This window comes from Brachyistius frenatus, unplaced genomic scaffold (genome assembly GCF_029030835.1).
Source record: "Brachyistius frenatus isolate BFR_SWC_R1_liver_20210118 unplaced genomic scaffold, ASM2903083v1 Contig_59, whole genome shotgun sequence".
Taxonomy (NCBI): Eukaryota; Metazoa; Chordata; class Actinopteri; family Embiotocidae; genus Brachyistius; species Brachyistius frenatus.
Genome location: NW_027210658.1, coordinates 383,818 through 400,391, shown reverse-complemented (window position 1 = coordinate 400,391; position 16,574 = coordinate 383,818). Strand labels below are relative to the sequence as shown.

General features: G+C 41.6%; 2 protein-coding genes across 3 annotated transcripts in view; both read left to right on the top strand.

The window, feature by feature from the left end:
• The window catches only part of tube1 (tubulin, epsilon 1), a 23,111-nt gene extending 21,497 nt beyond the window's left edge, over positions 1–1,614 (top strand). Inside the window, exon 13 of the mRNA XM_069705784.1 lies at positions 1,591–1,614. The gene's annotated coding sequence lies outside the window, so the exon portion shown is untranslated. The remainder of the gene's footprint in view (positions 1–1,590) is intronic.
• LOC138625091 (organic cation transporter protein) lies at positions 922–16,574 on the top strand. 2 transcript variants are annotated; one of them, XM_069705780.1, is made up of 10 exons: positions 922–1,854; positions 2,512–2,615; positions 3,512–3,666; positions 4,412–4,580; positions 6,613–6,736; positions 9,492–9,598; positions 11,486–11,697; positions 13,058–13,166; positions 14,919–15,131; positions 15,400–16,574. In XM_069705780.1, exons 1-10 carry the CDS (start codon positions 1,507–1,509, stop codon positions 15,479–15,481), a joined length of 1,623 nt encoding a protein of 540 aa, XP_069561881.1. In that variant the 5' UTR covers positions 922–1,506; the 3' UTR covers positions 15,482–16,574. The 2 variants fall into 2 exon arrangements, with proteins under 2 accessions (XP_069561881.1, XP_069561880.1); XM_069705779.1 differs by having other exon boundaries at positions 14,919–15,492.

The following is a 16,574-nucleotide window of genomic DNA, read 5'->3' as shown; positions in this document are numbered from 1 at the left end:
CAATCTGGATCTACCTGAAAAGCATTTTGAATTTACGTGTAGATTAAACACTCGTCAATTGGACAACTGGAACTTCTTTCTTCTTTTGGCTGCTTTGATTTGTTTGATGTAACCACAAGAATTGTGATGGTGCTGCAATTTTAAAGAGCGGAGGCAGGTGACACAGACAGTGGCCCGAGTGATGAATGGAACTGGGAGACGCCTTTTAATGGGTTTGAAAATGAATTCAAAGTTGTTTTCAACCCATTATTCCTGTTTGTTTTTGACGAGAGCAAGTTTGACTGTATTTCAATGAGGGCCGATGACGTCGACCCGACTGGTCTCAGGGGACTCTTGATTTGAAACATGCTGCACTCACTCTATATTTCCCGTGTTGCATTGTAGAGCCGGTCTTGAGTTGCGACTTGTCCCGACTTGACTGTTTTAATGAAACTAGTCTTCAGCTCCCTCCCTTTTACTGCTGTGCTTTTGCTTTATCAGTTTAAACTCTCTGAATGAGACTGTATGCATTGACTGCTACTAGCACAGAGACGTGAACACAGGAGCCCCACGCCTCGTGGAAGAATGCTCATCCTCTCAGATTACCCCCCCCCCGAGAGCTGCGCTCCAGTTCTGTGAATGGTTCTGGTAGTGATGTCCAGTGAGTATAACCCCTGTGTTTGAACTGTGCTTCAAGCAGCAGCAGCCAGGACCTGATTAGGAGCTATTGATGAGGGGAGTGAGTGCAGAGTACTCGGAGCAGCCTTCATCTCTCCCTGCTATCTATCTGCTTCTTCTGTGTCACAGGCTCAGACACTCACTCCACCCACACGGCATCCAATAGTAGAAGAATTACTGAACAGCACTAAGAATGTGCCTGTCTTTCAGTCTCCCTGGGAACAATTGAACAGCCCGAACAACTGAACATTGAAGTTTGACAGCTGAAATTCAAGAAAGAAAGACAGCAGCCCTATGAAGTCTTTTTTTTTTTTTTTTTTTTATGCAGCGGTGGTTTAATTCTCTCGCTGCTGTAGCAGGCCTTAACATTTCACTGAAGCAGGTTTGTTTGTGTCCACAAACTTTTGGAACCAAGTCAAAATCAGTTACCTAATTTAATCTTATGAAACTTTTTGAGTAGGGAGGGGAGACAAAAGCAGAGCAGCTCAGCCACCAACACAGCGACTCCTCCCACAACAGGAAAACACCTCCCTCATGCTCTGGTTCACTCCCATCACTCGGAGGTTAGATCACTCTCAGACAGCTCCACACTTCACTCCAGATAGACTCAGGTTGCTCTCAGCGTGGAGCACAACACAGGTGTGACTACATCTGTGTGAGGACACTTTCTTCTCCACCTGTTAATCATCAGCCTGGCGCAGACACTACCTGCACCTTCTATCACAGACATTTGACTGACGCTGGGCTCTTCCTTTATCCACTGGTGCATCCATGGCAGCTGAATTTTAGGAGCACTTCTGGACCTTCTGAATCAGACCTAAGCAGTTACAGTTACAAACAACTAGAGAAATGAATTTTGATGAAATTCTCTGCCTTATCGGAGGCTTTGGGAAGTTCCAGAAGATCCTGTATGTGTGGATCTGTCTACCGCAGATCTTCCTGGCATTCCACATGCTCGTCTCTGTCTTCACCGGGGCCGTCCCTCCTCATTTATGCCGCTCCACGTGGCCCTCAGCAGGCGCTCCGGGCTCTTCAAACTTCAGCCTTCTGACCTCCCCCGAGGGCCCGCCTAAGCTGTCCTGCAGAGTCCCCCTGAATCTCAGCGGGGCTTCTATTGGCGCTGGACACCCAACTGTGCATTGCCAGGGCGGCTGGGAGTACAGCACAGAGGTATTCCAAAACACCATTGTAACTGAGGTGAGTGGAAAACCAGCAGCCTCTCTGACACACTCTGAAGTCAGGATTTGAATGGACTAAATATTGACATTTCTTCTAATGAGTCCAACACGAGGACTCCAGGCTACTACTACGGTATGTTGAGGGCCCTAGCAGGTTTTTTACAGTGAGCTCTGGCGACATCTGAGACACAGTTGAACAGGATGGCGGTTCACAGATGGACTCCTGCAGTGCAGGTATTTTTTTTTTTAGGCCTCCTCCACATACCCTGCCAGGTTTTGTAACACATTACATGAGGGCTGGGCAGCAGGAGCTTTTACATGACCAAAATGATGTGATTGGACAAGGCCATGTCACATGTGGCAGCGAGCACAGAAACTGGGCAGCAGGCAAGAGATCTGCAGTTGATTTTTGAGACAGGAAGTTACAGGAAGCTGTCTCAGGCTTTGTAATATTCCAGCTGTGGATAATATGAAGGACCTTAGTGGTATTTTTTTACATTTATATATAGATAAATATAGATATATGGAGATATATGATTATTTTTCTGAGCTCTAGAGCTGAATGAATAGGGACTTTATATCTAAGGATGTACTTCAGCTGTTTGAGAGAGTCGTCGGACTCAGAGAGCAGGTTCACCAAATGTTCCATCTAACTTCCTGTCTTCTTCCCTTCCAGTGGGACTTGGTTTGTGATAACGCCAGCATGAACAATGTGGCTTCTTCCATCTACATGTTTGGCCTCCTTGTTGGAGCTGGTGTGTTTGGAAGCTCAGCTGATAAGTAAGTTAAAAATTGTTCATCCATCTCCCAAACACTATTGAAGTGATTATATTCTTGAGAGGGAGGATCAATAAGTTCTGAGACTGCTCCTGTTGCGCGCGAACGATGCGGCGCAGCACCATGAGTACTCGGAGCCCAGAGAGGCTGTAACCTCGTCAGTACAGAATCCAAGTTTTGTCACCTGATGAAAATCAGCACCCGAGTTTGGTAAACAGTAGTTCAGGTGCATCTGTGACGTTTAACCTGAAACTTGAGCAGAGAGCGCACATCAAAGTTTGTGACAAGCTATTTGGGCAACAGAAAGAAGGAGTAGGGAACTCAATCCGGGGAGTCGAGGTGGTGAGGAGAGACAATTGTCTTATTGGGGGCAAGAAACTTGTGGGTTTTCAACGCACTGTAAGCTGTACTGTGTTTGAAAAGCAAAGTGCCATGACGCCACAGTTCAGGTCAGAACATCACAGTAGAACTCGGTGTCGCCAGTCGGACCCTGTGAGACGAACTCATGGTGCTTAATCCTGCAAATGTCAAAGAAGACCCACCTGGTTGTGTGCCTGACCTGAAGCATCATTTTGGGTTCTGGACTGCAACGTCCCGCCCCTAAGAAACGTGAATGTCACTCAAAACACCTCTGCAGGCTCTGGGCTTCATTGCTGTGGGCTTCCTGAGTTTGACCTCTGGTCATGCCATCGGAGAAATCAGAAATCAGTGCTGACAAAAACGTGCTGATTTTAATAAAGCTACTGATTTTATAACACGTACTTATGAGGGTCGTACCTTCCACCTGCTCCGAGCACATCACGGTGCTGCGCATCGTTAACACGCAACAGGAGACCTCATTTAACAACCTTGTAGTTTGCATGCAATAATCAGGTCCTGAAACTTTTATCTTGTTCCAGATACGGTCGCAGGATCATCATCCTCATCAACCTCGCTATACAGGCTGTCTTTGGGGTCGCTGCTGCTTTCGCTCCTAATTTCTACGTCTACACAGCCCTTCGCTTTCTGGTTGGAACATCCATCTCTGGTGTTATCATGAACGCCTTTGTCCTCGGTCAGTGGCCTCCTGGAGCTCAGCTCTGCAATGAAACATAAAATCCATGATGACATAAATAGAGAAAGAAAACTGGCAGATAACTGACAAACAATTTGTCTTCTTTGCAAGGTCTTATTAACATTGTAAGGATTTTATTTAATAATCTTCATTATTAGTGTCATTTTTGCAATTAAAGAAATTATGTCAAATTCCATCATTTATTTTGATTTAAAGGGAAAGTTTACTAAAGTTATGAATAAAATCTTGGCAGATTGATTTAATATGATATGATCATACATTAGAGTTGAATTGATTCTTATATTACAAAAACGTCACATAATAAACAACAACTATCTGCACTAGTAGACACAACTAGAGGTTGGAAAGGAAACCTATTTCTAAGATTTTAGAAGTGTGATAATATTCCCAGTTCCCTGTCAACTTAAAATAAACTGGTCTTAAAGAGACACTAAACCAGTTTTACATATTAGTCATTTTTGTCAAGAGAAGCACTAAAATGTTTATTCATTGACCTCTGTGGCTCCACACAAGTTATAGCAAGTTTGAAAAATCTTGAGCTTGGAGACTACAATTGTTTCAACCAAGCAGAGCTGGTTATCACACAGATGCTACTGTTTGCAGTATTATGAAATGTCAGGTTAAAAACAGCATTATATGTTGATTTGACACCTTAATCCACCCACTCATGTGTTTGTCATTGTGTGTACCTTCTGCTGTGTATTCGTATGTCCCTGACACGCAGGCACAGAATGGACGGGATCCAAACAGCGGATGCTGGCGGGTATTATCACCGACTACTTCTTTGGCTTTGGCTACATTCTTCTGGCTGGAGTTGCGTACCTCATTAGAGACTGGCGTAAGCTGCAGCTGGCTATATCAGCACCTGGGTTCCTCTTCATCTGCTACATCTGGTGAGCGAGCGGCAGTCTGACCAGAAAAACAGACAGAGTTAATTTCTTTCCAAAAAAAAAAACCGGCTCTGACACTACTGTTAAACAAATCATCAACAGACTGATATCAATTTTACTTGTTCAATTCTGTGATTAAGGAGATGCATCTCCTCTGTGTAAAAAACAAAGTCTAGCAAATGCCCAGTGTCAAGCACAATTGATGCCAAATTCCTCTCAAACTTTTAGTGTCGCACTGCAGTGAAACTTGCTGACCTCTCTTGAGATCAGTGTTTGTCTCTTGCGTTTATCACACTCATTTTTAACAGCAAAATAGAACTAGTAACATGAATACTGGCTGCAGGCCATTTAGGTGTTCCAGTATCAGCTGATGTTTAGGGCTGCATTTTAAACTTTCATACGTTTATTACACTGTCGAGTACCACAAAATGCCATTCGGTAGCAGATTTCGAGACCTTGGCTGCATCCACGCTAACACGTTTTCCTTTTAAAACTCTACTTTTTGTCTGTTAACACAGCAGTAAATCTCCTCAGCATCAGTGAGACACAGCGTTTAACAAATGCTCCCTCTATTTCAGCGGGACGTCCACTTAGATAAAATCCCTTTGTTTCAACATAAGACCCTGTTTCCAAAAAAATTTGGGACGCTGAGTAAAACGTAAATAAAAAGAAAAGGTAATGATTTGCAAATCATGCAAACCCTTATTTAATTGAAAATAGAACAAAGACAATATATCAAAAACTGAAACTTAAAGCTGCATCAAAGCTGAAAATATATGCTCATTTTGAATTTGATGGCAGCAACACAGTTGGGACAGGGGCAACAAAAGACTGGAAAACTTGTGAATTGCTAAAAAAAAAATTAAAAAAAAAACACCTGCATGAACGTCCCACAACTAATTAGGTTAACTAATCTGGTTAACAGGTCAGTAACATGATTGGGATACAGAGAGCATCGCAGAGAGGCAGAGTCTCTCAGCAGTGACGATGGGGAGAGGTTCAACACTCTGTGAAAGACTGTTTGGGAAAATGGTGCAAAAATTAAGAATAATGTTCGTCAATGTAAAATTGCAAAGAATTTGGAGATTTCATCGCCTTGCCCATAATATCATTAAAATATTCACAGAATCCGGAGAAATCTCTTTATTCAAGGAAGAAGCCGATATTGGATGGCATGGACTAGCTCTTCGGTCCCTCAGGCAGCACTGCATTAAAAACAGAAACAATTCTGGAGTGGAAATCACTGCATGGGCTCAGGAACACTTGTGAAAACCATCATCTGTGAACACAGTTCATCGCTTTGTCCACAAATGCAGGTTAAAACCAGATAGATAGAAACATGATCCAGAAACACCAATTCAAAATAAACCTGTTTTTCAAAAAACAATAAAATGTCAACATTTGATATTTTGTCTTTGGTCTATTTTTGTTAAATATTTGGTTTTACATGATTTGCAAATCATCACATTCTGTTCTGATTCACATTTTGCACAGCATCCCAATTTTGGAAACTGGGTTGGAGGTAATGTAAGTAAATCTTCCACGAGGACAAATTATTTCTGCATACCTGTTTGAGTTGCTGCGGTAACTTTACATCTACTCAGAGAATTTGAAGCCTAAAGAGGACATTTAAATTATAGCTTCCGCGAGAGACATTAAGGGAACGTTGGTAAATTATAGTGTCTAGTGATAACTTGCATGCGAGGCGTTTTGGGGACACCTGTTATTTATATCTGCATAAAACAACCTGAACTACCTTTCTAAATCGCATGTAAACTAAAGTTTTGTACCATAATGTGCAATGTGTTTAATGGATTTCATAAAATCAATATGGAAAAAAATATTATTCAGGAACATGTATCAAATGTTGAGCTATCAGTTTTGGTATAAAATGATTTCCTGCCCTAATGATGGAACACCTCAGTTTGTCAAACAAAGTGTCTCCATGAATCACATTGGAGGGAGTGCATGTGTCTGTAAGATTTTCACATTATTATTATTATTATTGATTATTAAATGGTCCCGACATTTTTAGGGTTTTGCCAAAGTCCGCTCGCTGGTTGATGGCCAATGACAGGAAAGAAGAAGCATGGGAACTGATCCGGAAGGCAGCACGGATGAACGAGAAGCCGCTCACTGAAGACCTGCCCATGTGTCAGGTGTGTTTCTTTCATTGTTTATCAGCTTACAGATATGTTGATTTATTTAATGAGTAAAATCTTTAAAATGTCAACAATAACAACAAACACTCATTATACTCAAAACCAGTGCTATTAATTCCCTGTTGGTTGTCGTCACCTTTGTTGCAAGTGTTCCGCCTCTGCACAGTAATCCAGTTAACAGTAATGGAGGCAGCTTTATCACCAGAGACTCAAACTAATTTTTGAACAGCTGGGTGGATAAAGGCTGATTTATATTTTGAGCCTGCAAGTCAGCCGTCTGAAATGAAATGTGGCTTGTAGATTTGATCCGCTATAGCTAATTTTTAATTAATTATGAATTCATATCAGATCTTAGAATTTTTTGAAAACCCCCTTTTAACTGTTTGACATGTTAATGTTCTTGACGGGCTTGTAAACGAGAACTCCATAAAATGTCCTGAAATGTTCTCTTGGTGGCGGCACACATGGTAAACGGAGGCTTCTGTTGAAAACTATCCCATCTGTCGCTGCATGTTCGGCCTCACTGTCACACAAACCTGCAAATGATCGACGAGGTTTAGATTCTTTTCATTCACACAATACCAGCAGGGAGGCGTCAGACCAAAACCTGGACTCATAAAACAAAACATTCTGCAAACATATTGCTGTTACCACAAAATGAAAGTGAAAGTAACTGTGAAGTAACTCAGTACATTTACTGAAGTACTGTAGTCGTAGAATTCAAGTGAGGTACTTGTACTTCACTTCAGTTTTACCATGTGATACTACTTTATACTTCCACTGCACTTTATTTGAAAGAAATATTTCTTACTTTCTACTCCACCAAATATTTCTGACAGCTATAGTTACTACTTTTCAGATCAATATTTAATGCCTAAAATATATGATCAGTTTTTATATATGCATTAATATACATAGATTAGATGCTTCAACAGTGTCATGTGTTAAAAATAGCTCCCCAATGGCAGCATTAACATGCTGCTCACGTGTCCATGAGTGATACCAAGAATTAGGAAGAAATTACAACTTGAAGTTTTTGTTTTTTTATTGACAAAAACATCTCAACAAAAGATCCATTCAGTAGCTGTTTAATAGCTAAAATTTTGATCATATCCTTGGTCAGTCAAAAGTTCACAGCTGTCATTGAAGTAAAGATTTCAAAAACGTCTATTTTTGAACCTGAAGCGCTCGGTTCTTTTTTGAAATGTCCACTTGAAAACAACATCCACAAATGAACCACCTCAGACTGCATGAGAGACGCTGGGGAGGAATTTAAAATAGAGTAAATGCCCCTGTCCCCATCACCGGGCCAGAGAGAGAATTTAAAAAGTATAACAACGAGTCAGTGACTGCACGACCAAATGTGATGCACCAGAGACAAAGCACAGCAACGCTTCATCTGAATACCAGAGAACTGTCTTCAGAAGCAGCCTGGTCCTCCAGTTCAGGACGTTCACCCTCCGAAACAGAACTTTCCAGATTTCACCACAAGTCTGCGTTTATAGACACGCGTCGGACATCTGGCTGCGTTGTACTGGAACTGGTTGTGTTGCCCTCCAGCTCCGACACGACCACCACAGCTGATCACTGCCTTTCCACATAAGCCTTGTGATTCCACCAGATGTGCTGTGCTGCGTTTTTATCAGCATCCCAGAAGATAGAAATATGCTTCCAGTCTATATTTGAGGATGTTCAGAGGAACGCCATAAAGAATCTGGTGTATTTTCACAATAAAACATCCTGTGCAGACTCCTGATCATATACAACAACACCACATCAATGTTTTTTTGAAAGACAACAAACTTTATTAACTTTGTCTGTAGCCTACAGCTCAAAGTAGGAAACCAGACCTTTCTTCTCATCTTTAAACAAATAAACTAATGTTGTTAGTGAAGGATGAGCTCTGTGGCCTTCGAGGTATCAGATTCTTTACAGGAACTGATCTTCAGTCGTCTGTCTCTCAGTACTGAAATAACTTGAATTACTGTGCTGGCAGCTCACAGATATCCCTGAATTTAACACTGAAACATACAGTTCAAGGATCTCGTGTTTTTTTGGTAAGATATTTATCCAGAAGACATTTTGTACATTATTGGAAATGTAGTTTTTATTTCAGTTTCAAACACAGGTTATGATGTAAAAAAAAACAAGCTTACACACAACAGAGCGTCGTGTTGTTTGCATGTACTTTCTGTTCTGGGCTGTTATTACAATCCAAGAAATCAGACTTTCATTATTTACATAAAACACTATTTATATAAACTATCAGGTTTATCAGGTTTAATCTAGTTGGATTCAACTGAACATTGTTTCACACAACACGTGCTGCAAACTGGAGGTTCAGAACAACAACAGAACCAACATCACAATCAACATCAGAACCAAGCACTCTTCCACCAAATAACTTCCACATCAACCCAAAAGACTGTTCTTATTGTTTTTGGGGGGTTTTATGGGCCTAAAAATGTTGCAGGAATGCTGCTGACATCGGTGCTGAGTGCACAGACAGCTCTGGAGCGGCTCTGCTCCTCGTGCCGAGCCTGATGGGAGACAGGGCGTTACAATCAGCCGCAGTCAGCTCGTTAGCTGAGCATGCTAACTTCTTGGAGCATATCTTGTAAACACGTTGGAAACAACAAATATATCTGATGATAAATAAATATGAAATACTCACTCGGAAGCAGCCATTATTACTTTGCGTAACTGTTTTTGGAGAACTTGACTGTTAACTGTCCCACTCATGTTCCACCAGGTCTATAAAACTGAAGAGAAAACTGTGTTGAAGAAAAATCACTCGTTCTTTGACCTCGTTCGAACCCCCAAAATGAGGAAGCAGTCTCTGATTGTCTTTTATCTCTGGTGAGTATTAGCAGAACTCCTTTTCTATCATTTTTATGTCTTTTATTTTGAACTTCTCTTTACAACACACGTTTCCATGTACTTTATTTATTGTCTTCATCAGTAAAGTTATTTAAAGAACTTTCTGACTTCATCTGTCGTTTTTAATCATCTCAACAATTGCAACAAAATATTCATCAAACCTCAAACAACAATATGAACAGCAGTCTTTATAAATATGAACTTATTTTGATGGAGGCTCAAATAGCCTAACATTAAGTCACGATAAATCTTTACGAGATTGGTTTCTGATTGGAGTGACTGCTGACTGCGTGGGTTAGGGTTATTAATAACTGATTAATCAGGCCTGGCGGTTGTCCTGGTCCGGAACCGCTGCACAGAACACATCTCCATGGTAACATCCAGTGTTGGAAGAAGAATTGACTGGAGAAACACTGGAGAAACACCCCATTATAAGTATTAGCAGAAAAACATACGTGAGTGCTCATTATGTAAAATCACCCCTCAGAGTGTTACATTTATCATAGTGGCGCTCAGAGGATTTCTCTCATTTCTTTTTCTCTCTGTTTTTGTGAAGGTGTATTAAAAACCTCCTGTCTGGTTTATGGCCATTTTCAATGGATTATCGTAAACATGTTGAGTTTTTTTAAAACGCTTGGCCACAAAGAGTGAAATGGAAACGGGAGGGCACAGACTGTCAGGAATGTTGGACTTGAATTGTTCAGTTTTATAGAGGAGCCAGAGAAGTTCTGCTGTTTGGGTTTGTCATTGTAAAACACTAAAAACAGAAGTCACAGCCACAAGTAAATGTGTGTGCTGTGGGGCACCGCTACCAGTCAATGCTTCTTCCGACACTGGATTTAAGTATATCAGGCTGCCTGAGATACGGCAGTGATGATGATGATGATGATGATGATGATGATGATGATGATGATGATGATGATGATGATGATGATGATGAAGATGAAGATGATGATTGTGTTTAAACCAAAAAGCTGATGTAATGCTGACTGAAGAACTTTGATACTTTCTGCTCAGGATTTGAAACTACAATGACGTGATGTTATAAAATAGTAAAACAGTCAAAGAGGGCTGTTTGATTTTTATAGACACTGAAGAGGAGTCAGCCGTGTTGGGGATTCTATATTATTCATTGATATTCAGAGGTTGTTATCAAAGTGTTCTTGTCCTTGTGCAGCCTGAAGCTTCCCTACGTACCACAAACTTTAGTTTAGTGATACAACCTTTGGCTGCTCTGGGGTCTGTAAAAGTGGTTTCATTGCAGCAGTATAGTCATAACAATATAGTGTTAGTTAATGAAGACACAATATGCTCTTTTTTTTATGGATGTTTTATGGATTTGTGATGACTTTGTATGTTTACTGCACAGCAAACAGTTTACAGTGAATTAGCTTGTGAGTACAACTTTGAAAATGGGCTTATTAAAAAGAAAAGTTTTTACATCAAGAGTTTTTCAAAACCAGAGAAAAAGAAGAACAGACCAAAAAAAAAAAAAAAATACAGCTGTTTAATATAGTTATAGTTACTTATAGTTACTGAATATTAAACAGGAAAGATCTGTTCATTTATCATAGTATAAGGTTGGTAAAGGCTCAGTGTTTAGCATTTGAAAATTCCTTCGTCTGGCGTCCTCCTGTGGTTGCATCAAGAATGACACAGCAAACAGCAATGCATTTGTTTTCATTTTTGTGTCATTTGCACCAAGATTGTCTCAGTTTTTCACAAACAAAAATATACTCCATCAAAACAAGTGTTTTTATGTAGAACGTGAGAGTCAGCCAGTCATAACAGCCAAGTTGCACAAGGAATTAAGCATTCCTCAATGATGATGCAATCTTCTCTGTCTTTCTTCGGCGTACGTTTCAGGTTCGTCAATGTCCTCGTGTACTACGGTCTGTCCCTCAACATTTCTGACTTCGGAATGAACATCTATCTGACGCAGTTGATCTTTGGTCTGGTAGAGATGCCTGCGCGCACCATTACCCTGTTCACCCTTAACCACTCCCGAAAGATCTCCCAGCTAGCTTTCCTAGCGGTGGGTGGAACTGCCTGCCTGTTGACCATCTTCATCCCCAGCGGTATGGACACACATGTACAACTCAACTGCAGGCTGCAGACATCCTCATACACAACCCTGCTTCCAAAAATGTGTAAAATGTAAATAGAAACAGAATAAGATCTAAGAATTGGTGGGTTTCATCGTCTATGGGTCATAATATCATTAAAAGATTCAGAGAATCTGGAGAAATCTCTGAACACAAGGGACAAGGCTGGAAACCAATATTGGATGGTGGTGATCTTCGGGCCCTCAGGCAGCACTGCATTAAAAACACACTATTCTGGAGTGGAAATCACTGCATGGGCTCAGGAACACTTGTGAAAACCATCGTCTGTGAACACAGTTCATCGCTGCATCCACAAATGCTGTTAAAACTCTCCAAAGAAGAAACCAAATATAAACATGATCCAGAAACACCGCCGCCTTCTCTGGACTGAGATCATTGAAGATGGACTGAGGTGAAGTGGAAAACTGTCCTGAGGTCTGATGGATCACAATCTGAGATTCTGTTTGGAAATCATGGACGCTGCATCCTCCAGGTTAAAGAGGATCAGCTTGTTATCAGCTCAGTCCTAAAGCCAGCATCTGTGATGGTACAGGGAGTGCACATGGCATGGGTAGCTTGAACATCTGGAAGGAAGCATTAATGCTGAATGATATATTCAGGTTTTGGAGCAACATATGCTGCCATCCAGACAACGTCTCTTTCAGGGAAGGTCTTGTTTATTTCAGCAGAACAACGTCCAACCACATTCTGCACGTATTCCAACAGCATGGCTCCGTAGTAGAAGAGTCCGCTGATAAACTGGCCTCCTGCAGTCCAGACCTGTCAATCATTGAAAACATCTGGAGCATCAGGACATGAACAATACAACAAAGGAGACCCTGAACTGTTGAGCAGCTCAAATCCTCTACCAGGCAAGAATGGGACTACATTTCACTTTCAAAACTCCAGAAACAGGTTCCTTCTTAAACCTAGATGTTTCCAGTGCTGTTAGAAGAGGTGATGCAGCACAGTGGTCAACATTATCCTGGACCAACTTTTTGGAGACATGTTGCTGCCATTAAATTTAAAATAGGCATACATTTTTTTTATAAAACAATAACATTTCTCCGTTTCAATATTTGCTATGTTGTCTTTGGTCTATTTTTAATTAGATATGTGTTTATGGGATTTGCAAAGCATCACATTCTGTTTTTATTTACATTTTACACTTTTTTGTACAAAATGTGAAATGAACTGTAACTGCTGCTGTAAAACGGTGGCAGATCTTTGCTCTATGTCTGTAATGTAAAATATCCATGGCTGGTTTTCATGTTCAATGCTTTCAGGTTTTCTCAAAACCTGTTACTTCACCTTTCTGTGATCTTTCTTATAGATTTGTACATCATCAAAACAGTCCTGGCCATGATTGGAAAGTTCGGCATCACAGCTTCCCTCTCCATTATTTACGTCTACTCAGCTGAAGTGTTCCCCACCGTTATCAGGTGAGTGCTCCTCTCCCAAACAGATTACCAAACAAAACCTTCCTGTGCCAGCTTTGATAAAAACCAAACCTGTTCTTGCTGGTGATGATTGACTTTGTAGCAGGATATTGGATTTTCATGGTATTATGACTGTGTTTGGAGTTCATTTTGAAAACCGGTCAGCTGTGATTGTGTTGTAAATGAAATATGATGCCAAAAAAGCCATTTGATTGGGCAGTCAGCCAGATAACACGTTGGCAACCTGTTTCTGGCTTGATTTTGTCATTACACAAAAAAAGACATGTACCCGCTTGAGAAGAGATGCTGAATCATTAGTAACTGATGTTTCTTTAGTGTATGTCTTGATGACTCAGGTTGACTGTAACATGTGACATGTAACGTTACAGTATATTTATATCACAGGGTTGATTACCTTTTAATAAATGTCTGGGTGCTGCCTGCATGCTCGTAGCTTTCTGAGCTGTTCTCTTGGTGTTTCATGACATATTCTTACTGACATTTTCATGAGTTAAGTTCACAAATATTTTTTTTCCAAGAACTGTAACATCGGACAAACTTACTAACAGACACATGATCTTTACTGAATGTGAACTTCTTCATATCCACATCAATACAACAGGTTTAGCAGCTAAATCTACATCTGAACAGAAGATATTTGTCTTTGCTGAAGAAACTCTTACTTCTCAGGATGTGATTCCACAGTTGCTGCGGGTCACTGAAGAATACTTGGCATTAAAACAGTGATCAGTTCGTTTGTCCATTTGTCTGTCTTGAACATTTTTGTTCAGTCACTTTTTATTGACAAAAAGTCTCGTATTAAAATACTACTTTATGTTTTAGTTGTTTTTTCTGTGAAAAATTAAGCAATTCATATATTTTGTTGTAGTTTTTGTTGACAAAACAAATGGTAAACTGTGTGCACTTTCATCGTGCCTTTTCACCTTAGAGATCTACAAGCACTTTACAATTTTTGTCCACTACTGACCCACACACTCACACCAACCCCGCCATGCAAGCTGTAACGTGGGGTTCAGCATCTTGCCCAAGGACACTGTAATGTGGACAGGAGCAATCAGGAAATGCACTGCGCTGCAATATAGCACAAAATATGGGAAAGTCGTCTACTTGGTTGAATTGTTTCTTTTTTTTTTGCCTGGTTTGTGCAGCTAAAACCAGCCTGAGATGGTTTCTGGTTTTAGCTGGTGTTGCTGGTCTGGTTGGGTCACCGGACTGGTCGAGCTGGTGTTGCTGGTCTGTCAGCGGAATTGGCCAGCTTGGTATTGCCGGTCACCCAGCTGGGCCGAGCTGGTGTCTGCTGGTCCAGCTGATTGGCCAGGTGGCTGTTTGGACTGACCAGCAGAACCCAGCTGGTAAACTGGTGGAGCTGGTTGGATGGCCTGACGGTGGAGTCACGAGCAGCGTCCCGAACGGCAGCGATCCGCTCCGGTGGCCGCGTCAGACCCAGAACACGGTGCAGAGCTTCTGACTGCATCCAGCCATCCAAGGACTCCTTCTGGCATTGATTAAACCTTTTTAAAAACGTACCTCTGCTCATCAAAATGTATTATCTATCTATTTGTTTATTTATTCATGATATTTTGTAGCATATCAAATGAGATGTTTTATTTGTGTTGAAATTCTTTAAGCAGCACAGTAAATGAGAAGGATTAGATGTCATTATCCAGATAACACTTCCACACACAGGTCCCGGGTCACTGCGGCCTTTTTCTACTCATCTCTCTTCATTTTCAGACAAAATGGGATCGGGATGGGCTCCATGTGTGCTCGGTTCGGGGGAGTCCTGGCTCCCATGATGTATCTGCTGAGGGCCATCAGTCCACAGGCTCCCATGGTTCTGTGCGGTCTCTGTCCCCTGCTAGGCTCCGCCCTCACACTACTGCTGCCCGAGACAGTCGACAAGCCTCTGCCTGACACCATCGAGGACGTGGAGGGATCCAACCTCAGGTCTGACTCAGCTGTTATTAAATATTCAAAGTCCAGAACTACGTCTGCTGATTCGTTAGTGCCTGTGGAACCAGTGACGACTCCACGGAGACGCGGGGAATATTTACAAAGGATTCATGTAACTGCACTCGGTGACTCTGCATTTGTCTGACCAACAGTGAATCTATGCTCAGTGACTGACATCCGTGTTCAAAGCGCCGACCCCACTGTGGTGGCGAAAAAGTAGTGACTGAAATGTGATCGGCTGTTGTTGTTTGTTCTTGGTCAGTGAGGAGGACGGCGGAGTGAAGCCAGTCATCTACGACACCTCCTTGAAGAACGTTAATGTCGGCAGCAGCAGGATGGACTGACGAGCAGTTGCAGCAGGAGTGAAGCAGGCAGTAGTTTCAGGATGAAAGTCTTTGCTTCCAGTGGAAGTCACCATTCAACTGTTTTTGTGGAAGTCTAAACACTAATGATGGTGCGTTCAGGGAGCTGGGAAGTGGGAAAGCTCAGACTTGGTAACTTCGGTAATCCCAGTTGAGAGCGTTCCCATAACAACAACAAAGAGGCAACACGGCGGCCTCATGGATATCTGCTCTATCTGCTGTGTGAATACAGAAAAGTGACAAACAACCTCCATGACAGGGACCAAATGGAGTCATTATTACTTCTACACTTCATTTCTACGTGTCGTTTTTAGCAGATATCGTTTAAACAGCGAACTAACGGCAGCAAAGTAGCGTCCGTGCGGGAGGGCTGTGACCGTCGTTGTCCGTCAGTCTAGTTATTAGTCTTGTTTAACGGCACGACACCCTGCTCTACTTAGTACCACCTGAATTAACCATGAAGTGACTTGTTTTTGAGCTTGCCAAAGGATATCTCTACCTTTCACACAAACGTTGCCACGTCGAGTGACGTCACACCTTCTTCTTCTCTGGGCTCTCAAAAACATCCGGCTTTCCTGGCTGGAACTTCTCAGTTCAACAGGCGTTCAGGGGATTCCTCCCACTCGGAGGACAGAACTTTCCTACTTCCCTGTTGCTTATGAACGCACCATGAGTCCATGTAAATAGAAACTGGTGTCATGACAGACGTGCAAGATCTAATTAAAGAAAACGCATATTAAAAGGTCCACTTTCAGCGGTCCAAACACCCATGAAGCTGCAGGAAGTGGAGTCACACAAGAATCCCATATGATGCATACAATACCCGAAATGACAATACAGAGTGTTACATTCATGAGGAGTGCAATACATCACACCTTATAATAAATACCTTTTAATGTTATATGTATTTTATCTATTGCTGACATGAAACTATTGATTTCTGCTTCTTTAACTTTCCCGACACACCACGCGACAGGCGATCAAAAGGTTCTGAGACTGCTCCTGTAGAGCGCAAATGGAGTACAGCACCATGACGTGCACGGAGCAGATGAAAGCTACGACTGTCTAACAGCGT

Bases quoted from the DNA above. Each gene is read 5' to 3' on its own strand.
- LOC138625091 (XM_069705779.1), top strand. From the start codon at position 1,507: ATGAATTTTGATGAAATTCTCTGCCTTATCGGAGGCTTTGGGAAGTTC. The intron at 6,737-9,491 runs GTGTGTTTCTTT...ATGTTCCACCAG, and splicing joins AAGACCTGCCCATGTGTCAG to GTCTATAAAACTGAAGAGAA. The intron at 9,599-11,485 runs GTGAGTATTAGC...CGTACGTTTCAG, and splicing joins CTGATTGTCTTTTATCTCTG to GTTCGTCAATGTCCTCGTGT.